Here is a 27,855-nt window from a genome sequence, read left to right on the forward strand (position 1 = left end):
ACATAGGCACTTATTTTAATAAAACATATACAAGTGTACACCTGTGAGCTAATAGGAACGTCTTTTGTCACAAGGTGGTTTATATCTTACTGGTTGCTTGCTATAGAGGTTATTCAATTTTGTTTTAAAACCAACAGATTTCTTTTTATAATATTGATGATGTAGCAAGCCACACCAAAAACACATCACAGCCATATACTTACTACACATAAAGTAAGTATTTCAATGAGCTACATCATCTGATACAATTTGATATACTTCAAATCGAGCTTCCCCATTTGAATTTTAGAGCTCTGTGATTTGAATAGCACTATTTATAGAAAATTAGTCCATAATGCTAAAGTTTTATGGTGAAATAATTTTGAAGAATTTTAAATAATACAAATCTGAACACTTTTATAAAAAGTATCTCCAGTTTTTAAAACTCTTTTATATTTATAACTTTATTAAATTCAGCAAACATTTATTAGTACTTACTGTGTTTTAGGTACAGTGCTGGTAACTGGGAAGGTAATGATGAATTGGAAGTGGATTCAGCATTTCCACTGAATACTTGATTATATTCATTCATTATTTATTGGACACAAATAGCATCACATTTTTGATCTGGTTTGGTATTAATATCTAGAATAATAATTCAGTAATTATAATTCAGTAGTTACAAGTATGCCTCCAAAGATAAAATTTTTTGGCATAAAAACTCAGTTGAAATAGCTAAATAATTTGGTTATAGTTGTTGCAGTAGACAACAAAATGTTTATATCTAGAAAAATCATAAACATTTCAGGTGAATAATAAATGTGTGATGTTTTCACATGTGCTGTCCCAGAGTAACCTTTACATTGCATCACCTCCTTTCTTTGAAGCGTAAATTGGGTACCAGTCAGGCCCTGAGTTACCAATATGACCAAAATAGACCCAGTCCTGGCCCTCACAGTGCTTACAGTATAGTAGAATAATACTGACATGTAAGCTATCTAAAACAATTCAGCGTGACAAGTGCCAGAACGTTTCTAATTATAAACAAAGGAGAACAGATTCTGGTGGAAAATAGGACATCAGAGTCAGTCTGTTCACAGTAAATTTAGTGTAAAACTTTACTGCTTGTTCTGAATTTCTCTATATTTTAAAAGCTGAATTCAGCATAATAATATGATCTGTGCCCTTTTTTTCAGGCCCTGGAGAGTGAATTTGTTTCCTGCCAGCTTCACCAATGGATTGATCTCATTTTTGGCTATAAACAGCTAGGACCAGAGGCTGTTCGATCCCTTAATGTGTTCTATTACCTGACCTATGAAGGAGCTGTCAATCTGAATTCCATAGCTGATCCTGTGTTGAGAGAGGTAAGTTATCTGACTGGATCTCTCAGGTATCTTTAGACTAGAAGGTACTGGATGTCATCTTCCCCATGCTTTCATTTTGCTTATGATGAAACTAAAAACCAGATGCGTGAAGTGACTTAAGTAGAATAACCTTTCAGTTGGTGACCTAGCTAGAACTTGAATCCAAGACTTTCCTCCAACAAAACGTTTGAGTCAATTATAAAATGAGAGCTTTTTCAGTTTGAACCCATTCAGGGATCACTAATCATGTTTATAATTTTTATAACTTTGAAGGCTACTCACTAAAGTATTAGGAAAATTCCATCTCATTTATGCATTGTAAGCATGAATCTATTTAAATGTGATAAAACTCATATATAATACATAAGTCTGTCTGTAATCATATAGAAGTTAAGAGGAATAGTTAAGTAGGAAGTTAAAGTTAAGTAGGGAGGAAGTCCAAACCTTTCCTATGTCATCAAACTTGGTCTTAGAAGTTATTGAGACTTGATTATCTTTGTCATTTATTTTCTTAGGTAAAACACTCAAAAAATGGTTTTGATAAATACAGTATTCACCAAAAAGTCTATGTATAGCCTTGATAATTTTTTTTGTATTTTTAATCTAATTATGCATCCTCCTAATGCTGTCATACATCATGTGCAAAGATTATAGGATTAAACAGATCACTTTAAGTATCTATACAATTTTAGAACAAGTGTATTTAAGAAACCAAGACTGATTCATAGACAATGTTTTATATCACTTTAAAGGAAACATTATCTGTGATGAGTAAGGCTTGCCATTTTTCACCAACATGTGATGCATTCCTTTTTAATTCTACTTATGACCTGGTAATATTGACAGTATATAATAAGGACATATTTAAATATATTTGCCAGTATATATTATTGTCTGGTTTACGTGCCAGATAACAGTACACAAACAGAAGCACCATGTATTAGATGTACATTTGTCTTAAATTGCACAAATTTTGAATTGTTATTTATCAGTTTAATTTAGAGCTGGATCAAATGAACTCGTAAAGACTTTTCTAATTTTTCAGTTCTTTGAAAATGTTCCTTACAAGGCCATTTTATTTTATTAGAGCAATAGCTGATTGCGTGACACAGAATATACATACTTCCATATATGAAACTGAGGTTAGAGCAAACATACAAATAGTGTTACAAAACAGTATATAATTTCATTGTTAGAATAGAATAGCATAGGCCAGTTTCCTTTTTTAAAAATATTTGAACAGTATTACTTTGTTTTATAGATGTCCATAATTCTTCACCAAATACACCACCTATTTTTGGTTTTTTTTTTGAGTATTCAAGAATTTCTTTTTTTTTTTTTTAAGATTTTATTTATTTGACAGAGAGAGACACAGCGAGAGAAGGAACACAAACAGGCGGAGTGGGAGAGGGAGAAGCAGACCTCCCCGCAGAGCAGGGAGCCAGATGAGGGGCTCAGTCCCAGGACTGTGGGATCATGACCTGAGCCAAAGGCAGACGCTTAACGACTGATTCACCCAGGCTCCCTATTTTTGTTTTTTCATGTTCCCTTATAATTACTATAGGTATAATTACTATACTGTATTATATACCTACGTAGCTGCTTTATGACTGAAATCACAGTATAGATTTGATTTTAGAATCTCCTGTTTTACTTAATATACCAGCATATTATTTTATATTGCTATATATAATTCTGTATAATTCTGTAATTTTAATTTTGAAATTCTGTAATACTCTGTAGAGTTGCTACGAAGATATACTTAACACTTTCTTCCAATGTGGGATCCTATTTTTTTTAAAGACTATTGATATGTCCAAGGTGATATAACTATACCTTCCTTGTCAGTAAAGTTTATCCTGCTTTGCATGATAAAGGATGGCTCTTAGCCTTGTGATACTGCTAGTTAAAAAGTGAAACATTTAGTTAGCACGTTGTTTATAGAATGTAATTGGTTCTTTGTTTTATGAGGTTTTTTATTCCCCCTTTATCTATTTCACCCATTCCCCACACTCACCTCCCCTCTGGCAACTACCAGTTTGTTCTCTGTATTTAAGAAGTCTGGTTTTTTGGTTGTCTTTTTTCCTTTGTTTGATGTTTTTTATTTTTAAATTCCACATATGAGTGAAATCATGTGATATTTCACTTAGCATTATACCCTCGAAGTCCATCCATGTTGTTGTAAATGGCAAGATCTCATTTTTTATGGCTAAGTAATATTCCATTGTGTATCTATACCACATCTTCTTTATTCTTTCATCTACAGATGGACACTTGGGTTGCTTTGATAGCTTGGCTATTGTACATAATGCTGCAATAAACATAGGAGTGCCTGTATCTTTTTGAATTCATGTTTTCTTTGTTTTTGGGTAAATACTCAGTAGTGGAATTACTACATCATATGGTAATTCTAGTTTTAATTTTTTTGAGGAACCTCTGTACTATTTTCCACAGTGATTGCACCAGTTTGCATTCCCACCAACAGTGTACAAGGGTTGTTTTTTTCTCCACATCCTTGCGAACACTTGTTATTTCTTGTCTTTTTGATTTTAGCCCTCTGACTGGTATGAGGTGATATCTCATTGTGGTTTTGATTTGCATTTCCCTGATGATGAGTGATGCTGAACATCTTTTCATGTGTCTGTTGGCCATCCAGAAGACATTTGGAAAAATGTGTATTCAGGTCCTCTGCCCATTTTTTTTTTAAATTGGATTATTTGGTGTTTTGGTGTTGAGTTGTATAAGTTCTTTGTATACTTTGGATATTAACCCTTTTTTAGATATATCATTGGCAAATATCTGCTCCCATTTGGCAGGTTGCCTTTTCATTTTGTTGATGGTTTCCTTTGCCATGCAAAAGCTTTTTATTTTGGTGTAGTCTCCATAGTTGAATTTTGCTTTTTTTCCCTTGCCTGAGAGGACGTATCTGGAAAAATGTCCCTATTCTGATATCAGAGAAATTACTGCTTATGCTTTCTTCTAGGAGTTTTATGGTTTCAGGTCTCACATTTAGGTCTTTAATTCATTTTAGGTTTATTTTTGTGATTGGTATAACAAACTATACACAGTTTCATTCTTTTGCATGTAGCTGTCCAGTTTTCCCAGCACCATTTGTTGAAGAGACAGTCTTTTCCCCATTGTCTATGCTTGCCTTCTTTGTCATAGACTAACTGACCATACATGCATGGGTTTATTTCTGGGCTCTTTCTTCTGTTCCATAGATCTGTGTGTCTTTTTGTGCCAGTACCATACTGTTTTGATTACTACAGCTTTGTAGCATATCTTGAAATCTGGGATTGTGATACCTTTAGCTTTTTTCTTCTTTCTCAAGGCTGCTGTGGCTCTTTGGGGTCTTTTGTGGTTCCATACAAATTATAAAACAGTTAGGAAAGAAATTGAAGATGACACAAACAAATGGAAAGATATCCTATGTTCATGGATTAGATGAACCAATATGGTTAAAATGTCCATACTATCCAAAGCAATCTACAGATTTAATGCAATCCCTGTCAAAATATGAACAACATTTTTCATAGAACTGGAACAAATAATACCCAATTTTGGCTCTTTGCTATTATTCTGGACTGACCACCTCTCTTCCTCACACACACTAATGATTTACCATATGGTATTTATAGTATAATGTAAAAGAGCACTGTCCAATAAAAATCACTTGTGAGTGATGGAAATAAATGGTCATCATATCTACACTGTCCAATATGGTAGCCACTAGTCACATGTAGCTATTGTGCATTTGAAATGTAGCTAGTATGACTGAAAAACTGAGTATTTAATTTTATTTAAGTCTAGTAATCCAAACTTAAATAGCCCATATGGCTAGTAGCTACCATATTGGACAGTGTAGATATAATGACCATTGGCTATCATATATCTTTGGTGACCATATTTTCTGAATCCAAATTCTAGGCATGTGGTCAGACAATAGGACAGTAAACGTTTATTAAATTAACTTGGTAAAATAAAAATATTTGAATTTGGTTTTAGTCCATTTAGATATTAGATATGTAATTGAAATATATGTATAAATTAAGTTATATTTTTCTCCACTTAAATTAACATTTTAGGACTTCAAATAATGTTTTGTAGTAAAAATGTAGCATAAAATTTACCATTTTAACCATTTTTGAGTGTAATTCAGTGGTATCAAGCACATTGTTGTGCAACCATTACTACCATCCATCTCCAGAAGTTTTCCATCTTCCCAAACTGAAACTCTGTATTAGTTGAAACAGTAACTCGTGATCCACCCCCCACCTGCCCTTAGTCCTTGACAACCACCATTCTACTTTCTGTCCCTAGTATTTTGACTACTGTAGGTACCTCAGAGAAGTGGAATCATACAATATTTATCCTTTTGTGTCTGGCCTATTTTACTTAGCACAGTATCTCCAGTGTTCATCTACATTACAGCGTATGTCAGAATTTACTTCCTTTTAAGGATGAATAATATTCCATTGTTTGTGTATACCACATTTTGTTTATCCATTCATCTGTTCATTGACATTTTGAGTTGTTTTCACCTTTTGGCTATTGTGAATAGTGCTTCTATAAATTCATGTATAAGTGTCTGTTTAAATCTCTGCTTTCAGTTCTTTTGTATATATACCCAAAAGTAGAATTGCTAAATTATATGATAGTTCTATGTTTAGCTTTTTGAGGAGCCACCATACCAAATAAGTTTTTAGTATTTATTTTTCAAGATCAGCATTTGCTAAAGATTATTTAAAACTTTTGCTTTAAGTTTCCTTGGCTTCCTTCTCTTTTCCACAACCCCAAGTAGTTAGTTAATTATTAGCAAATTAAATTTTAACTGGAGAGTTTTCCACTCATCACACACAAATTTATTTTTATATTATATAAAAATATATCTTAGATTCAGCATTCATTTAAAAAACATAGCCTATTATGTTCTAAGTATGGTAGGTACTCAATATTCTTGAAAGATAAATACAGTAGTTGCCTCCTTATCCGCAGGGGATATGTTTCAAGACCCCCAATGGATGCCTGAAATTGTGATAGTACCTAACCCTATATATACTATGTTTTGTCCTGTACATACATACTTACAATAAAGTTTATTTTATAAATTAGACACAGTAAGAGATTAACAACAATAACTAAAAGTAAAGTAGAACAGCTATAACAATATACTGTAATAAAAGTTAGATGAATGTGGTTTCTTTCTCTCTCTTTCTCAAAATATCTTATTGTATTGTACTCACCCTTCTTATGATGATGTGAGATGATAAAATGCCTACATGATGAGATGAAATGAGGCGAATGACATAGGCATTGTGACATAGTGTTAGGCTGATATTGACCTGATGATGTGGCAGAAAGAGGGTCATCTGCTTCCAGACCATGGTTGATGACAGGTAACTGAATCCATTGAAAATGAAACCACAGATAAAGGGGGACTACTATATATTACTTCGTTACTTAGCACTATTCATATAAATATGCATAATTAATTCTCAAATTTTTTTGGATGTTATTAAAACAAATCTGATAATTTTTTATTATAGACATTCCATATCATAGTGCTAATTCTTATGATATAATGCAGTGTGATACAGTAGAATAAACAAACAAGCAAGTAAAGAAATAGACACATAGATATGAATTTAATTGCTGACCCTGATGCCTACTAGTTGTGTGACTTGGATTTTCCTGAGACTCTGTTTTTCCTCATATATAGAATTGGTATGAGTATGCCTACCCCTTAGATTAGATGGGGTATAATGCATGTACAGTACCTGGCATGGTACCTATCCCATCATAAGAATCCATTAAATGTTGGTTCCTTTCCTTATGTTGTTCTCTGTAACCCTCTGGGTTAGGAAACACAACCATAAAAAGAATATGAATTACTGATTGCATCACAGAGAGAACATAAAATGCTAACCTCACAACACTAGATAGATTATCAGAGACTATTTCCCAGAGGACACATGCAGAGTTCATTGTAAAGTGAAGCAAGGAGAGAAAACAAGAATAGGTCATTAATTTATTCATTTTTTAAAAGATTTTATTTATTTATTTATTTATTTATTTATTTATTTATTTATTTATTTATTTAATTTGAGACAGTGAGAGAGGGCACAAGCCATGGGGAGGGGCAGAGGGAGAGGGAAAAGCAGGTTCCCTGCTGAGCAGAGAGCTCAACGTGGGACTCGATCCTGGGACTCTGGGATCATGAGCCGAGCCGAAAACAGATGCTTAACCGATTGTGCCACCCTGGTGCCCCAATTTATTCATTTTTTTTAAACAACTTTTTACTACACCCAACTTATATAATAAGGTTAAAAAGTTGAAAGTCAAGTCCCTGCCCTCATCAGCTTGAGTTCATTGTCTAGTGTGGAAATATGGATAAGTAAACAATTATAGTATACTGTCATTAAATTCAGTATAGAGGTAAGTAAGTACACTGTATGTATGCGCAAGGGTACACAATAGGCACTAACCCCAGACTGCCAGTCATGTTTTCTGGAAAATGAGAGGCTGCAGATTGAAATATAAATGAGAACATTGGGTAGAGTCATGAGCAAAGGGTATCTACACAGAACAAAGTGTATACACTTTCTGCACATAGGTGAGAGAGATCACGATAGGAGACTGTGATATATGTGCAATGAACCAGAGGTGACAAGGTGAGAGAGAAAGAGAGGAGCCATACCATAAAGGGCCTTTAATGCCATAAAAAGTAATTATAACTGCATTGGCATAAGGTAGTGGATTATAGGTTGAAGGTTAGCAACATTACCACATGTGTGTCTTAGGACCTATCTGAAAGAATATGGAAAAGATAAGAACTGAAAGGTACCCACTGGATTATTCTGAGTTGCTGTGTGATCTTACAGAAAGTAGCTTAGAAGGTAGAGGACTGTGCAGTGGATGGGACATAAGCAAGTAAACACAGTGAGAAAAGGAAATAATTGAAGGGAGGATAATCATTTTATTGAGATATAGTTCATATATACAATTCACCCATTTAAAGTGTGCATTACAGTAGTTCTTAGTATATTCACAGTTTTACAAGCACCACCACAATCTAATTTTAGAACGTTTTTATCACCACAAAAAGAAACCCATACCCCACAAGCAGTCACTCTGAGTTTTTTTTCTTTTTTAATGGGTAGATATTTGACCAAGTTTCTGTGATAATTGGAAAGATCCAAAAAGAGGGAAGCATATCAAACATACGTGAAATAAAGCATGTAATAGACTACCAAGCTCTATGAGGAACAAGAAGGGAACAAAATCCAGGTCACAGATAGAGATAGGCACTGGACAGCATGGAACAATACTTCCTTGTCTGAGATTAGAGAGTAGAAGGTTACCCTGAGGACTGGTTTAAGTAAATATGCATGAACGAGGGGGAAAGACAACAAGATTAGGAGGGTTTGTACCAAAGGTGAGATAGTATTTATGGAAATACCTAACATAATAATGATGGCTGCTTCATAGATGCTCAGTAATAAATGATTACTTTCTTTCCATTGCTGTTCTCTGTTCTCAACAGCAGAAAAGTAGGTGTACAAAAAAGTTGACTGGAGAAGGTGTGTGTGTGTGTGTGTGTGTGTGTGTGTGTGTGTGTGTGTGTGTGTATGTAAATATATATGGAAACAGAGAGAGATGGGGTTTTACCATGGGAGTATGGTGGAATATATAAAGAAGGATTGAAAGTGGAAGGATGATTGATGAAATTGTTAAAGGGGTGCTGTTAACTGGTAGATCAAGGCTGGTTTGGATAGATAGGGAAGGGGCTGATAAATTGGGACAGTTTATCCTTTCATTCACTTATTCAACAAATAATCATATTGTTCAAAGTACTAAAAATACAGAGATGAGCTAGAAAGTCAAAGGTCCCTCCCCTCATGGAACTCACATTCTAATGGGGTGCATAGAAAATACGCAGTAAAGATTAATGAAGAAAATAAGACTAGGTAAGGGGATACAGAGTGACTTGTGAATACGGCACTACTTCAGAGATGTTGCTCACAGACTGCCTCTCTATAAACACTGCTTCATTCCTACTTTGAGATTGGAGTAAAGTATACACAGTGACCCAGGAAGGCAGCTCCTACTGCTCTAACCCTGGCCCGCCATGTGTCTGTAACCCCCAGGCCTGGGCAAGCCTCTAAGTCTTGTCACAGCCTCCTGCTAGTTGTAAAGCTCTCACTATTGCCCTCTTCCTCTTTGCTCCTTACCCCATCTCCAGGCTATCTTTTCTTCAGAATCTTGTTCCTCTAAGATGCTTTAACATCTCTAATATTAGTAAATTTGTGCATATGCTTGACTTATATTAGAATGTTATCTCTGTAAGATCACAGTAATGGGACCACAATAGATTTGTGTTTTTCTAGTATTAAATGCAAACTAGACTTATTTCTGTCAGTAACTATAGTTTTACTTATTTCTGTTCACTACTATATATTTAGTTTAACTTGGAACACTTAGATATTCACACAGAGGCAAGTTGTTTATGTACAAGTCATGTATTTACTTACTACTTTGGAAAAGCTTCATTTCTCTTGAGAAAGTTTTATTCTAGAGTGAATGGTTAATACATATGGCATAGTAAGTGATCATAAAAATAATCTCTCTATAAAAAAAACACTAAACGATAGAAATAATAACCATAAGAGGGGGAAGAGTAATCAGAGAAACAGCCTGCAGCACATTAAACTTTTATGTTGTTTTTAATTTTTAGAAAACAGCTGGGTTATCAATATACAACTATGTCTACATCTGCATATATCACACACCAGAGAGAATTATTTTTCAGGCAAATATACTATTTTTTTCAAATATCTGTGACCTCCAACTAAAAGATATATTCTTACCCTTAGCTGTTTATTCTGACAGACCTCTTTGCTCTTTATTTCTGTCTCTTTGATACTTTTTCCTTTTTCTCTACCTTTACTATTTTTCAATCTGTTCTATTTTCCAGCATTACATATATTCTCTTTTTTGTGCATTTTTTAAAAATTGAGGTACAATTGACATACAACATCATATTAGTTTCAGGTATATATCATAATCTATATTTTTATGTCTAGCTAGCATCTGTCACCATACAGAGTTTTGAATTTTTTTTTTCCTGTGATGAATACATATATTCTTTCATGGACAAGGTGCACATAAATAAAAATGGTTATTTTCTTATTGTTGATTCTGCTGAATTTGGTTTGACTTACTCACTTCTCTTCCTTTATACGACCTTATCAAACCTTTCTAACACCATTTCAAAAAAACTAAAGTCAAAGAAAGAAGAAATTTAAAAAGAGAGAAAAATTATGATACTTGAACTCAGGCTCAGATATGAGTAAGAATAAATATTTATATTTTTATTAAGGAAAAAAACCCTTCTAAAATCCAAATTCACAAAATAAATATGTGATGAATTGAATATTAATTATACAAATAATTTTTCTTTTCCTAAAAATGTAACATAAGTGTTTTCCTTAGATATTTTCTTTAAATATATTTAGCATATAATTTTATTTACAAGCATAGTTTCTAGAACAATTTTATATTCTTATCCAGAATTCAACTATCAGTTTTAATATAAATGGTATTTGCTATATCCAAAAGTTGAGAACTCTGTTATCTAACTGTTAGTGTAAGACATTTCATTGATCAAGTTTTAGTAGGTCAGAAATAAGTTTTAAAAATTATATGTACAGTGATGTGCTCTGACTGAGTTGTATACACTATACATAAGAGCACAAAGGAGGAAAAGCCAACCCAGATTAGGGGAGTAATAACTGCCTAAACATAATCCTTAAGAAATGAGTTAAGTAGACAAAGCAACAGAAGGGGTAGGGGATTCAAAGCAGAGAGTACTAGATGTGGGAAGGAGTACAGTATGGCTCTATGACTGGAAAAAACTATGTGGTAGGTGGGGAAGGTATAGGAAGTTGGTGATCAATAGCAGCTAAGTTGATGGTATCTCCAAAACATATTGGGAAATAATTTATGTCTGTCTATCATTAATCTTAAGCCACCATCATCATCTCTCCGCTGTCTAGTCTTAGTAGACCTGGTCACCCTTTTCTGCCTACAGTCTATTTTCTACAGAGGTGCCAAAACGTTATTTTAAAAATGTAAATCAGATCAAGTCAGTCCTTTACTTAAACCTTCCTATTTCACATTAACCATAGAATAAAGTCCAATTCGATCCACATGATCTGGCCCTTGCCTACCTCTCTGATCTCAGGCCATGCTGTTCCCTTCCTCATTCGTGTGTCCTGCCATACTGACCTTCTTTCTGTTCCTGATCATGTGACAGTTGTAACTGACTTCGCGCCTTTTTATGATGGTTGTTTTCTCTGATTATTCCAGATTTTCACATGCTGGCTCCTTGTCATTTATTCCTCAACTTAAAGGTCATCACTTCAGTGAGGGCTTGCCTTCATACATGCAATCTAGTTATCTTTTTGATACTAAATTTAATTTAATTTAAAGCTAAAGAATATGGTATAGATGATACAGATTATTTGAAATCTGTTGAGACTTGACTCACAATGGACATAGTCAAGTTTCATAAATCTTTTATGTATATATTTGAAAAACAATGGGTATTTTACAGTTTTTAGGAGTAGAGGCCATTTTACAGTAAGACAATAATGATGTGAGGATAATTAGTGAATGTGATTTTTAAATTATTAATATTAGTTATTCTGTGCTATATTGGACCTTAAACTAAGCAATTCCATACTGCTATTCTTTTTTCAATTTTTGTGATTCTCTTTTTATATTTTTTTTATTTCAGCCCATTAAGCTACCAGTTCTTGCTTCTTGTACTATGTCAGGTATATCTGTCTTTTGGGCATCCCTCCTCCTACTCTATAATTCACTGTTTCTTAGATGCTATAGCCTGAGAAACCAGATCTGATAGGACTAAATTAAAGGAAAAGTAAATAGGTTTTGATTACTTTACCGGATACATAAACATAAACTACAGTAATCAAGACAACATGTTCTAGTGAAGGAACTGAAGTTCAGTGGAACAGAATAGAGCTTCCAGAAATAGACATATTATATATGAGCATATATGATAAAGGTGGTATTTTAAATCACTGGGAAAAGGCTATCTTGTTCAATATGTGATATTGGGACAGCTAATTGTTTAGAGTATAAATTTACTTAGATTCCTGTTTCATATCTTAAAATGAAAGAAATGACAAGTGATTTACAATTATTTGTTTGGAATAAAGACTACGTTACAAATATAAAAGATGAAACTGCAGAACTTAAAAGATAATGTAGGTGAGTAGTTTTATAATCTTGAAATGGAGAAGGCCCATTTTATAAGTCTAATACCAAAACCAAAAATTATTAAGGAAATTGATGTATTTGGCTACATAAAAACTAAGTTTGTATACATCCAAAAAACCAATAAATAACAAAATTTAGGAACAGATAATTCACAAAAGATGAAATATAAACCATAAATGAAAAGTAGTTCATCCTTACTAGTAATCAGTGAAATTCAATTTAAAATGCAACATTTTTGCCTGTTAGATTTTTTAAGATTAAAAACAATGAAAATCTTAATGTTAGTTAGAAAACAGATATTGTGAATCTCCAGTTTTTTTCTTCCACCCCTACTGGGAAAGGGGCCTGTTTTCACCTTAAAATCTCAGAATAGTTTCTGACAATTAAAAAAATAAAAGAAGACAGCCATTGTCATATATTTGATAAGGATAAAATCAATTTAATCTTTATAGCAATCTGTATCAGTTTTTAAAATATTCATGCATTATTTACATAGAACTTTAACCAAAAGCAGTAATTGAAAAAGTATACAGAAAAGTATGTTAAGTTGTATAGTTTTTCATAATAGCAAAAGAAAAAAAAACACACATAAATGTCTAGCAGTACAGAGCTGTTTGAATAAATATTGGTATTTCCATACAGTGGGATGCTATACATCACCAAAATATTGCTATGGAAATGTATTTTGCCATATTACAGGGAAAAACATGTTAGGAACGTATAAAATACAAGTTTTAAGTGTGTATGTAGGCATAAGGACAAGTCTGGAATTATAGACCTCAAGATATTTATATGGCAATCTAACCAAAGATGGTCATTATCTTTGGTTAGTGAGATCATGGAATTCTTTCATTTGCTACTTTGTGAATTCTGAAAATTGTTTCTCTTTAAAATCAAGGAGAAAAAGCCAACCAGACTATAACTCTTTTTCTCTTCTGAGGAAGAAAAAGTCTCCTTTTGGAAATCTGAACAAGTGAAGCTTATCAACATGAAGATAAGGATACTGACTTTGCTTTTGGAAATTTGGAGGTCTTTTATGATTACTTTCTGGTTTTTTGGCCATGTTCAGTGTTGCCAGGATTGTGATTTTGTATAATGATCTTCATGTAACTTTGATAAAGATGAAGGATTTACAATTTCTTAACTTTTTCTCGCTCAGAAATCAGAGTACCTCCAATCGCTTATTTTGTTATTTGATTCACTGAGCTATGATTTTTTTCATACATTTTAGCAATTTGAGTTTATTTCTTTTCCTATCATATTTGAGGAGGACCAAAAAGGTCACTTCTACTTTTTTTTTTTTTATTTTATTTTATTATGTTATGGCAGTCACCAGTCACTTCTACTTTTAGGGGAAATATCTTAGATATATCACTGTTAATTGTAGTTCTTGTCATCATTTTCTAAAATCAAGAAGGCTTTGGCCCAATATTCATGAATTCTAGATCTCTGGGTTCACTACTTAGTTGTGGGTGTGGGTGTGTGTCTACAATTAAATAGTTATATGAAGGGCTTTAAAAACATATTCAGCAAAGCAATGCATAATAGCTATAAAAATTAAATAATTCAGAACTATAAAGTAAAAGAGTGGAAAGCCCCCATCCCCAAATTTGTACGTTGTTAATGAATACCAGAGTCACATGCTAATGTCAGTTACAGAACTTCCTACAGGATGTGGTTTGATATATACAGAAAAAAGCCTCTGCCACAGAATCTTTCACCTTTTACTGATGCTTAAAACTCCACTATTCGAGATAATTTGATTACACATCGTTTTTTTTTTTTTTTTTTTTTTTTTTTTTTTTTTTTAAAGATTTTGTTTATTTATTTGAGACAGAGAGAATGAGAGACAGAGAGCATGAGAGGGAGGAGCAGACTCCCCGCCGAGCAGGGAGCCCGACGCGGGACTCGATCCCGGGACTCCAGGATCATGACCTGAGCCGAAGGCAGTCGCTTAACCAACTGAGCCACCCAGGCGCCCCGTTTTTTTTTTTTTTTTAAGCCATCCTTTCCAATCATTCAAATGCTCCTTGTGCACAGGATTTGCTACTAGGTTTTGACAAAAGGGGAAGTACAGACATAGCACAGGGTCTGAGCCACCACTGTGTAAGGAGGGCAGGGCGAATCCCGAGGCGTGTGAGAGGTTGCAAGAAGAGGTGAAGAGGTTGAAAGGCAGAAAAATACATTGCTCAGGTAGGTAGATGTTGCTCAGGAGCATTAATATGAATAATATTATCTGTGCTTTGTCATCTTGCACCTTTCCTCTGGAAGGGTCATTTTCTCCTTTACTTTTCAAGTAAATACACTGTTACTTTACGTTTATGTAAGTTCAGAAATTAGTTCTTAATTTCCTTTTGAAAATGAATCTTGGCTCTATGTACATAGAAGGGCAGGGAAGAGGAGGAGGAGAGCCATGATATTGCTCAGATTAAAGAATTATATACAATGGGTCTCATAATGTGAAAGTAAAGTCTGAAAAATTTCCCTAAGTTATGTTTAATGTCAGTGGTTGGTTTTCGCTCTTCCAGATTTATCCTTCCAAATGCTGTCTTAGCAACACATAATCCCTCTGAGAAGGTCTGTTTTCCAAACGCAGCAGGAGCAGTGTGTAAGTTTACATGACCCCAGTTTCACGACAGCGGTAGCAAATCAGATATCTTATCCAAGGAAAAGCATTTTTGGCTTAGAATTCAATCACTTTCATGGTGGGAGTCAACAACTTGTTTCAGCTCTAACACTACTGCAGAACACTGGCCGCAGTGAATCTTTCAGGAAGCATAAACACAATTGGTATTTATAGCATTGTTAACATTTGTTAAATAGTTAGGGGAACGTCTGTAAGTCTGTTTTAAGCAGGTGGGGCAGGAATCTTTGTTGTGACTGCAGTGAGATTTAAGAGTAGGACAATAAGACAACACGATTACTCCGGTTGTAGCAAGAGAGTAAATTAGAAGTATTGAATACAGTAAGTTAAGATTTCATGCAGCCACAATTCAGAGTGTTACAAAAATAATTCTGAAGTATCTCTGGCCAGAAGTGTGTTACACAGATGGCACATTTGACACAGTGCAGGGCAGGAACTGTACAACGAAAAGCCAAATAAACAGTAAGGATTAGTCAAGTTTTAATTGAAAACCTACATAAAAAATACCTTGAAATTATGCCAGACTTTCTTGTATATCAAAACCATAATAATAAAAGTTTCCCTTAGTCAATTAAATGAACATCAAAGTTGTCAGTAAAGCGAATCTTTGTATTTTGCTAGTTATTATTGCATATTGCAGTCTTCTTAAATAGGTATAGCTAAATTATGCATGCAGGGATACAAAGCAAGCACAGGGTATTAATACTTTTATGAATTTTTTGCCCTGTCAACCACCCAGGGAATCCAGAGCCACTCTGTCATGCTGATGATTTCTGTCATGAACCCGTTTACTTCAGATACCATCTTCATTCTAAATTGAGAATGTGATGGGCGCCTGGGTGGCTCAGTTGGTTAAGCAACTGCCTTCAGCTCAGGTCATGATCCTGGAGTCCCGCATCGGGCTCCCTGCTCAGCGGGGAGCCTGCTTCTCCCTCTGACCCTCCCCCCTCTCATGTGCTCTCTCATTCTCTCTCTCTCAAATAAATAAAATCTTAAAAAAAAAAAATTTGAGAATGTGAAAGGTAGTCTCAAAGCAAGTGACTGAATTTTGTTCTCTAAATTTTAAACTAAATATAAGCTTCTAGAAAGGGTAAGATGAAAAAAATTGCATAGATTTCAAAAATCTATATAAGATTATTTGCAATTATGACAGATTTCTAAATGTCTAAATTTCTAAACATTAAAAGAACACTGTTAACAAAGATGAGGACGTTTACTTAGAATAAATCACTGTTTTGAGTTTTCATTATTGGTGCAAAAAAGCAACAGAAATTCTATTAGTATTTGGGAAATTCTTAAGTATAAATTTTTTAAATGTTCAGTACTATTAAACTATGTTCTAATGGTAACTTTGTCGTCTTACCCCTCTCTGTCCCTGCCAGTACCATGTAACTGGAGAGAGTGTGTTTGTGTGTATGTGTGTGTGCATATTGTCTTTCAACTCTAAGTTCCTCGAGGTCAAGGATCATGTCATCTGATTGCTCACTGTACCTCATTTCATTATTCTTACACAGTGGATGTTCCCAAATATTTTTGAGAAAATAGACCACATGATTTTTACCACATGAATGACCAAATGACTGCTTCTTTCCAGGACATAGTTTAAACATATTTGTCTGGTTTTGAGAAATAATTTAATGTTCTTAATACAGTAAATTAACTCTTCTGATTTTTCTTAAGAAATTTGCCCTACATTTTCACTGTTGGCCTCTTTGGCCTCTCAGTATTGGCAACCTCTTTGAAGCAACATTTCACTTATTTTTCTAGGCAGGCTGCTTTATCTACTCATTTCCAGTAGCTAGAGATGGAGGTGTTTTGAATGAGCACATCAATGTTCTAGACAGAGATACTGTTTGAAATTATCCATGAACACAGTGCTGCTGAACATTATTGAGTGACGTTTGTTTCTCTTGGTTGTGTCTGCTCTGACTAGCTGGTTTCTTTCAGATTGGCAGCTGGGATTATGCTGCAGTGGATGGACAGCTATAAGAAGTGGAGATTGTAGTGAGGCTCAGTCAGGCCTCAATTTAATGTGTGTTTGGAATGTATGGGTTCAGTTAAATGTACTAATGGGAAATCTATGCATATTTTTACAATTTAAAATTACCTTATGTTTTACCTTACTAACTTCCATAATATTATTGAATAAATATATAAGTAAAAATACTCATCTCCTTCCTTTAATGTTCCCTCTCTGCTGATTTCTTATTACTGCATTCTTATTTTTTTAATAAGTTTCGCTTTATTTAGCAAGCTACTCTTTCTCTTTGCTCCTTATGTACTTCGTACCATCATCATGACATGTATAGGTCTCCAGATAACCAATGCATTGTGAAAAACATATAGTTTACTTACAAAATTTATATATTTTCCTAAATAATTAATAATGATGACAAAATATTACTAAAATGAATGGCTCCTTGAAATCAGGTAGATCTAAGTTAGGAAATAAGCTTAAATAACAAAATTAACTTTGTAGCAAGGTCTCTGTATTTCACAATTTTTGACCAGTTTATCAACTGGAGTTCTTCCTAAATGATTAAAAAATTCTTCTGGCTACTATGTTGATGAAGAAATTAAACTTCATAAAGCTGTATTAAATATTGGCAGATTTTTCTTTAGATTTTCATATTTTTTTAAGATTTTTTTAAAAATGAAAAATCTTTTGTTTTTATTTTTGAGGTATGCATGTTAAGATGTTAAACAGCGTAAGATGCTGTACAGTATATAAGTGAAGAAAGTATTAAAGTATTAATTTTTATTCTGCCAATCTTTTCATCAGATAACAGTTGATAATAGTTTGGTACATACCCTCCAAATTTTAGACATGTATATATTCAAATATATATACTCACATAACACATGTAAGTATATATATGTGTTTATATTTTTATTTATTTTTATTTTTTACTTAAATGAGACCAGACACTAAATTCTTTGGTAATTAGGATTTTTTTCCATCAATGTATTATAGACTAGTTTCCATGTCAGATATGTTCAGACCAACTCATTCGTTTTAATGGCTGTGTAGCATTCCATTATCAGAGTTTAAGTAGTTTTGTCCCCTAAGTTTTACTGCTAGAGAGTGCTTGTATTTAAATCGTTCTACATTCATCTGATTCTTTCCTTATGAAAATTTGTAGAAGTAGAATCAAAAGCTCAGTCTTTAGTTAAAAACAAAAATTTTTATTTTTCTATATGTCTAATTTCTCAAAATTAAAAAAAAGGTTATGTTTCAAGTCCAAGTTTACATAGAGTAACTTCTGTTCAATTTAACTTATTTCTTCACCATATTGTCTCTCTCTATTTTGAACATTTATCTGGTTGAGTTTAAAATATGCTAGGGGATCCTGTGTAGCTCAGTCAAGCGTTGGACTTTTGATCTTGGCTCATGTCTCAATCTCATAATCATAAGTATGTGGGTGTGGAGCCTACTAAAAAAATTAATTAATTAATTAAATATGCTAGTATGTCATGACTTTTTTTTTTATTGATGAGCTGTTTATCTTTTATATTTATGCCTTACAAAGTTTGAATTCTATATTGTTTTTTATTTCTAGGGCACTTTGAATATTTACATTTCAATCTTAAAAGATTCCTTTTAAATAATTTGAGTTAGGTTCATTATGCTGTTTTTTTAAAGATTTTCTTTTCTTTTTTTTTTTTGAGAGAGAGCACACGCATGCGCCATCGGGGAGGGGGTGGGGGAGGGACAAAGGGAGAGAGAGAATCTTAAGCAGGTTCCATACCCAGCACAGAGCCCAACATGAGGCTTGATCTCAAGACCCTGATATCATGACCTGAGCTGACATCAAGAGTCAGATGTTTAACCAAACTGAGCCACCCAGGCGCCCCACATTATGCTATTTTTTTTGAAGATTTTATTTATTTATTTTGAGAGAGAGCACAAACAGGCGGGGGAGGGGCATACAGAGAGGAAGAATTAGACTCCCCGCTGAGCAGGGAACCTGATGTGGGGCTTGATTCCTGGACCCTGGGATCATGAACTTACCTGAATGCTTAATTAACTGAGCCACCCAGGCACCCCCACACTATGCTATTTTTGTGCATTAAAATTTTTTTTCTATTATTTCTGTATTTCATTTCTTAGATTAAGAGTCTGATTTCCCAGTGTTTATAAATGATGCTTTGCGTTTTTTTAAAACAAGCTAGAGATGTTATCCAAACAAAACCATATGTATTATATATAATTTTCTCTTTTGGAATCTTCATGTATTTTTTTTTATCAAGTACATTTATTTGTCCTCTTTTGGCCTTAGTAGTTCATATTATCAGGATTTTTGTCCTTTAGGAATTAAGTACAAAGTTCAACAGATTATGATTAAGTAGTCATTTGATTAGTATACTTTTTTAATTTGCTGATACCAAAGCTAGATTTTTAACTGTGGCCCCAAAGAGCACTGAGGCTGGTCAACCAGACTGTCAGTAAACATTGAGAGGGAACCTGTCAAATATCTAGGAAATCATCCTCAACTTAAGTTCCAGTGTGTGAGGGCAAGAGGAAAACTGGCACGAGTAATGATATTAATGTAACACAGTAGAAATCACTGATTATTCTTATGACTCTTTTTTAAATACTGAAAAGTGAATTAATTCTGAAATATAAAATACAAAGTCTTATTTGGACTTTTAAACCTTTCTTGGTAAAGAATTACTCTAGAATCTTAAGACAGCTTTTTAGAACTTGATTTTGGTAATCATAGAAAATCTTAATATATTACTAAATGAAATGTGTTTTCTTAATAAATTATTTTTTTTCAATTTCTCTAACCTGATTTTATAGTGCTTTTAGATGTAAATATATAAGAGCTAAAATGCAATTTCAGAGTTGTGTGCTTAAAAGAAACAGCATACATATGTGTTTACCTTAATTGCATCCATATGTTTATTTCTCTTCCAAAACCATCTTAAAATAAAATTTTACAACTTTATTGTTGGTTACTAAGTGTTGTGCTGATTTAACTTATTTCCTCTGTTAGATTAAAAAGACTAGTTCTGAGAGACTAAAATAGTCATTGTTAAGTTGAAGCCAAATACCACATTTCACTAAGCCAAGTCTACTTTTATTTCTTTTCTTTATTTCTTTCTTCCTTTCATTCTCTCTAGTGTGTGAATCTATATTCTCTCTATATACAGTCTCTTTCTCTAGATATAGCTATAAAGTCATGCAAGTATGCAATAGTTGGCACAGAAAACAGTGGAACATGCAGCTTGTTGAAAATATTTTCATAATATTTCCATTTGGAAATCCATTAATAAATTCTCTAGGTAATATTTGAGATGCTGTTTATAAAATATAAATATGTGGTTTTACTGGAATGTCTCAAAGTATTTGCATAGTCTTTTTTATTACTATGTATTTCAACATCTGGAATGCTGCCTGCTGAACTCAGGTTTTATTATAGAAAGTAGTAACAGGCTATTTACAGAAATAATTGGGAATTGATGAATAAGAATGTTAAATAATAAAGTAAGCTTTTTAGTAGAACTGTTTAATAGAATGTTTTATTCAGTGCGGGCTGCTTTGTAATAGTGTTAGGAGTGTATCGTAGCTGCATCCCTGCTGAATTATGTTGACTTGGGATGTCATTCATTCTTTCAGTAAGTATTTATTGAGCACCTACTGTATGTCAAGCCCCAGAAGCACAGAAATATTTGCAGTCTCTGGTCTCAAGGAGACTTACAGCCTAATCAATAAGGAAGAAATCATAAATAAGTAACAAGTAAGTAGTAGAGGTCTGTGCACATTGCTCTAAAAGCAACAGGGAGGGATAGCAACAGTCTGGATGAGACCAAAAAAGAGATTTCCCAGAGGACAGAGATGCCCGAGCTGAGTCTTACAGAATGCAGAAACCACGCAGAGAGAAGGAATAGGAAAAGAAAAAAAAAAAAAAAAAGGAAAAGAAAATAATACATACAAAGGCAGTATGACACATTACATCTCACATTATATGGTATGAGATGAACGGTGGCAGGGGATGAGACTGGCAGCATAGGCAGGGGTTATATTATTATTAACCTTAATTATGACTAGTTGGTAATATTTATGAAATGCTTACTTAACCTCAACCAGCACTGTGTTAATAAGTCTTTTATGTATATATGGTAATAATAGTATCAAACACTGATTGCAAGCTTATTTTGTGTCAAGAATTGTTCTAAATGTTTTATATTCTCTCATTTAATCTTCATAAAAACCCAATAAAATACCCACTTTATTACCATTTTTAGATGAGGAAACTAAGGCACAGAAGGTTTAAGTATCTTGCCCAAAGTCACTTAGCTAATATGTAAAAACGCTAAGATTTTAAATTAAGCAGTCTGAGTCTAGTGTCTGCATACCTAACTTCATGAGTGATCCCACACCATGTAAAGGAATTTGGATGGAAGGATTTTAACTAGCGAAGTTACATAATCAAATTTGCAACATGAGGATTGAACATCTCTTTGCAAGCCCAGGTATATTTAACTCCTCTGAAAAAAAGATGAAGGCTGCTGGCTAATGTTTATAATTTTTGGTCATTATAGGATGTTTTTTTTCTCAATATAATTTGACAGTAGAAGTGAAAAAATGAACTGCTTAAAAGCCGGAACAGTCTCTTGTTTTTCATTGAATCTTTTTAGCATTTTCTGAGCCCCCTGTAACATAACCAAATATGTTAATAATTATTGAAATTAACTAATGGGTACATGGGGATTCATTATCTTATTCCATATATATTATTCCATAATAAAAATTTAACAATCAATTTTTATCATCCGGAACCAAAACTATCTAGATGAAGGAAAGTTCTTAAAAACAGTTTAGGCATTTGGTAGAGTTTATAAGCTACCCTTTTATCAGTCCACTTTCCTGAATCTTACACCTGTATTTCCTGTGATTTCAAACCTCAGTTGTGCCTCTAATTTTTCTATTGCTTTATACAGAAGGCTGAAGGGAAAAATGAAGAAAGAGTGATAAATAAAATTCCTTATTTAAGGGGCTTTTTCAAATCATGCCTATCCCCCCAGAGTTTCTCACTTGGCTCTTAAGAATCACTGTATAGTGAGACGCCGAAGTGTTGTCATATCCCTCAGCTATGTTGGGGTGAAGAAATGAGAATTCCTGTCTTCATTGACATCTTTCAGACCTTCCCTGGAAGACTGGTCTTAGGAATAGCAGCTATCAGCCTGCACTTAACTTCCCATTCTCCCCTTTCCCCACATTTTCCCCTTGTGAAGAACTGTGCTTATTCTCTCAAGCTTGGTTTTGTCCCCAGTACAAACCAAGATGAGGCATACAGGGTCTGGGTGAGCTTGCTATGTATAATAGGCACTCAGTACACTTTTTTGTTGTAAGAATACTATGTGCAAGGGACTGTTCTACATGCTGCACACTACTAAAATATACGATATTCTCACCCTTTGTAGTACAGTTGCAGAGACAGACTAGTAATTATTAAAAGTTACAAAAAAAACATTACAAGGAAGCTTAAATCAAGTGTGTAATCAGCAATATGAGCAGGCTATAAGATTTAGGAAATAGTACACCAGAAAGGTGGAACTCAAGCAGGGTTTCCTAGAGAGGGGTAGGACTCAGGAAATTGAAGATGAGGGTGATCATTCTAGAAGGTGCAGTCACATGAGAGCAAATGTAAGGCAGAAAAAGCTGATTATATTTGTGTAAGAAATGACTGAAAAAGAACACTGTATGAGGGAACTGGATGAGGGAATAAAAGTTAGAGATGTGGGAAAACCTTTATTGCCTGACATTAGGCCTTTACCTTTTAATTACTGGAGATTAATTGAAATCATTTGATTAAGAGAACATTGCAAAAGGAGTTTGGGAAAACAATTCTGCAGGATACACTGAAGGAAGAAATTAAAGAAGAAATTAAACTAAAGAGACTATTGCAGGGGCGCCTGGGTGGCTCAGTCGTTGAGTGTCTGCCTTCGGCTCGGGTCATGATCCCAGGGTTCTGGGATCAAGCCCCACATCATGCTCCCTGCTCCACGGAAAGCCTGCTTCTCCCCCTCCCACTCTCCCTGCTTGTGTTCCCTCTCTCGCTGTGTCTCTCTCTGTCAAATAAAATCTTTAAAAAAAAAGAGACTATTGTAGTCCTCAGTACCTGAAATTATAAGGGACCTGGATTCAGAAAGGAGTGAGGGATATGAGAAACTTTATAAAAAAAAGTCATTGGGTCTAGTGACAGATTATATATATTAAAGGAGGAGGTAAAATTTGAAAATATCAGTAAGAATTTGAGCATAAAAGAAAAATCAAAATAGGAGTCTAACCTTGACTAAAGAATGCTAGAATAAAATCAGTTTTCCCAGATTTTAGATGTGTTAAGTGTGCTGAGACATACCATACACACAGTATACATAGATGGCCACGAGGCAACAGTGTAAATGGACACTTCATAGAAATCAGTAATCCTCTGGTTTTAGATTTGAAAATCTTTCCCATAGAAGAGAGATTTGAAATCATGACAGCAGAAAAATATTCTAGGGCAGAAAGTGTAGATGGAGAAATTCAGAGTGTTAGAGCTTGCTGTAATGAGTCCATTTATGGATGAGAAAGAATAGAAGTCAGCAAGTGACAGAGAATTAAGAAGGTTAGAGAATTAAGAAGGTTAGAGAACTAAGCTGGGGTAAAGCCATGAAAGCCACAGAAGAGAGAATGTGAAGAAACTAGGGTGTGAGCAACAGTGTAGACTGCTTCCAAGATCAGGGTGCCTGAAAAATGGTAGGTGAGTTGTAGAAACAAGGAAAAGAATCTAGAACTGCAGTTTATGATATAAAGTGTGACTACAAGAATTTGAGACTATAATCATTACCTGACAATCTTACTCCATAATTTTCACATTTGAAAAAGTCCTTTCTATTGTATTTTTATCACCAACAACTCAAAGGCTAGTCAAGAATTAAAGTAGTTGTGCCTAAGAATTCTGTAATCTTTTTAGATGTTGGGAGGACTTGGAAAGAAAATTATTATTTAGCCTCTGTGGGATAATACAGCTTTTATTCTATCATTGAGAGAGAATTATCAGACCATTATATTATATGACTTGAAAAAGCCTTTTCCTGAAAGAGGTCACTAATGTGCAAATTCTAAAATTTTAAGACTTTTTAGAAGAAAATGTTAAAAAGAGACATTGGTGGGGCCCCTGGGTGACTCAGTCAGTTGAGCGTCCAACTCTTGATTTCTGTTCAGGTTGTGAGATTGAGCCCCACCTGGGGCTCTGCGCTGGGCGTGGAATCTGCTTAAGATTCTTTCTTGCCCTCTCCCTCTGCCCCTGCTCATGCACTCTCTCTCTCTCTAAAAGAAAAAAAAAAAAGAGGGGCACCTGGGTGCCTCAGTCAGTTGAGTGTCGGTCTTGGTTTTGGCTCAGGTCATGATCTCGGGTTCCTGAAATTGAGCCCCACATCAGGCTCCATGCTCAGCAGGGAGTCTGCTTCTCTCCCTCTTCCCCACCCCCAACAGCTCGTGCTCTCTCTCTCTCTCTCAAATAAATAAATAAATCTTTAAGAAAACAAAGAGAGAACATTGGTATTTTTGAAAGTTGTCTTACCCCATCATATTTTCACTTCAAAACAATGTAAAGTGTGAAGCAGGATATGTAGTATTAAGATGAGTTACATTAAATTATATCTGTAATTAAGATTTATATGCAATAATGTCATTATTCTTAGTTTCTCTGTAGTAGTTAATGTTACTGACCATTCTGTGTTTGGAACTCTCACCTTACACAGCTTCCATATCACTCTATCCTGCTCCCTGACTCCTAACCTCTCCTTCCTCTGCTTTCTTCATTAGTTCCTTATATGAAATAAGAGTATTTCCCAAGGTTCAGCTCTAGGTCCTTTTTTTGCGTGGCTCTCATGTATTTTCTTCCTGGAGCTTAACCAGTGAGTTTCAGACTGTGTGCCAGAGCCCTAAGATTTCTCAGAATTGTCTCAGGAGCTGCCAAGGAAGTTTATTAAGCATGGCTTTGTCCACCTTTAAAGTAGATAGCCCTATACCTATGTTTTTGATATATTGGTGTTTTATGTTCTATTTCACTTGAAAAAGGAAGTAATTTCTGTTGCTTAAAAATACACACATATGCACAGGGAAAGAGAAGGATCTAAAACCATTGACTTAACATTTCTCTTTTCTGAATTACACCTAAATCAATACTGATCTTTGATGTCAGAGCCAATCTTGGGCTTTCTTTTGCTCATTGGATATCTCAACATGGGTAGATGGCTATCACTATTACTTCGGATTCCACATGTCACATAAAATATATTTTCTTATGGCAAACTAGTTCTCCAACAGAAACTTAAATTTCCATTCATTCCTGGGGCGCCTGGGTGGCTCAGACGGTTGGGCGTCTGCCTTCAGCTCAGGTAATGATTCCAGGGTCCTGGGATCGAGCCCCACATTAGGCTCCCTGCTGAGCGGGGAGCCTGCTTTTCCCTCTCCCTCTGCCTGCTGCTTCCCCTGCTTCTACGTAGACTCAATCTCTGTCAAAAATAAATAAAATCTTGGGGCGCCTGGGTGGCTCAGATGGTTAAGCGTCTGCCTTCGGCTCAGGTCGTGATCTCGGGGTCCTGGGATCGAGTCCCGCATCGGGCTTCCTGCTCCTTGGGAGCCTGCTTCTCCCTCTGCCTCTCTCTCTCTCTCTGTCTCTCATGAATAAATAAATATTAAAAAAAATAAATAAATAAATAAATAAATAAATAAATAAATAAATAAAATCTTAAAAAAAAATTCCATTCATTCCTTTACTGCTCTCTAAAATATGCAAATTCAAAAGAAAAAGAATTAGTCTGTCTTTTCTTCATTGCTCAAAGTCATCGTTCTCCAAGACCTGTTGATTTTTCCTTAGTCCATAAATATTTATCCCTTTCTTTCAAATACCACAGCTTCCATAGGGTTGGGATATATAATCCCTTTTCTTTTGGACTGGTCTCTGAACCTCTGAAGAGAAATTTTTGTTTCTGGGTGCTTAGCCCTGCAGCATATTTTGAAATCTAGAGCCAGATTTCAGTTTCCTAAAACAATGTGTTCATCATTATCATTATTCACTCCTGAAACATTTCTTCCTTTCCTTCCCTATTTTTTTTTTTTTGTTAAAGATTTTATTTATTTATTCATTAGAGACAGAGAGAGAGGCAGAGGGAGAAGCAGGCTCCCAAGGAGTAGGGAGCCCGATGCGGGACTCGATCCCAGGACCCTGAGATCATGACCTGAGCCGAAGGCAGATGCTTAACCATCTGAGCCACCCAGGCGCCCGTTTCCTTCCCTATTTTAGCTGTGTTAGATGGGGATCACGCTGAGTCCCAAATCTAATAATAATGCAGCATTCTATTTAGTGCCTTGTATGTGCTAAGTACTATCCTAAGTACTTTGTAGGTATTATTTAATTTTCCAGATAATTCTGTGAACTAGGCATTATTAGTATCTATTTGGTAGATGAGGAACAGAGGTTAAGCTAATTGCCCAAAATCACACAGCAGAAAAATGGCAAAGTCAGTGCCACAGGCCACGTGTGCAAGTTATCTCCCCCCACCCCACATTTAAATAGGGGAAAGACATGTGGGCTGTTGGGCAGGGACCACCAAAAGCAGCAGTCAGGGGTAAAGGTGCTGGCTTTGCCAACTGGTCTTAAAAGAAATTTAAGATTCACATTCATAAACTCAGTCCATAAATCCATATATCATGAAATAGCAGTGCTCCCACCTTCTTTGTGACTACCTCTAGGCTTCAAGTTCTCCCATTGTATGATATTTTTTCTTCTTCAAGATTGTCCTGATGTTGATCATAAATTGATTTAACCCCATCAGAAAAAAATCTTAAAAGTTCTGAAATGATCCTAGGCTCCATTCCTTGCTTCCTCTTGGCTCCTTTTCTTGTTTCTAGAGTCTAGGGCCAACCTTACCTCCTGCTATATAAAACCAAACTTACCTAACCATGCTACTCTACTAATTGTGTCTGAACATGCTTTGTGATGAGGATGATGATGATAATAGAGATAGAGATAACTTATTAATTCATTCATTTGATTGTAGACTCATGCTTTTTTTTGTGCTCAGTCTTATCCCCAGGCCTTGCCACAGAACCTAACAGATAAGAAGAAAGGATAGAGGGCGCCTGGGTGGCTCAGTCGTTAAGCGTCTGCCTTCGGCTCAGGTCATGATCCCTGGGATCGAGTCCCACATCGGGCTCCCTGCTCGGCGGGAAGCCTGCTTCTCCCTCTCCCACTCCCCCTGCTTGTGTTCCTGCTCTCGCCATCCTCTCTCTCTGTCAAATAAATAAATAAAATCTTTAAAAAAAAAGAAAGGATAGCTTCAGAGTATGAGATCTAGAATCATGCTGTGTAGGTGCAAATTTTGAGCCTGTCATTTGATTACTATGTGACCTTGGGCAAGATACTTAAGTTCTTTGTGCATTATTTTCTTTATAGATACAGATGGATATAATAAAGGGCTCACATCATAGTCTATTTTTTGTAAAGATTTATTTATTTGAGAGAGAGTGTGTGTGCGCGTGTGCGAGCAGGGGGAGGGGCAGAG

General features: G+C 34.8%; 1 protein-coding gene across 4 annotated transcripts in view; it reads left to right on the forward strand.

Moving 5' to 3' along the window:
* Positions 1-27,855, forward strand: part of LRBA (LPS responsive beige-like anchor protein) — a 762,450-nt gene that overhangs the window by 679,537 nt on the left and 55,058 nt on the right. For all 4 annotated transcript variants that reach the window (XM_044912877.1, XM_044912874.1, XM_044912875.1 and 1 more), the window contains one exon: positions 1,176-1,343. In XM_044912877.1, coding sequence (XP_044768812.1) covers positions 1,176-1,343 — 168 coding nt within the window. The remainder of the gene's footprint in view (positions 1-1,175; positions 1,344-27,855) is intronic.

Source organism: Neomonachus schauinslandi, chromosome 2, assembly GCF_002201575.2.
Source record: "Neomonachus schauinslandi chromosome 2, ASM220157v2, whole genome shotgun sequence".
Classification (NCBI taxonomy): domain Eukaryota; kingdom Metazoa; phylum Chordata; class Mammalia; order Carnivora; family Phocidae; genus Neomonachus; species Neomonachus schauinslandi.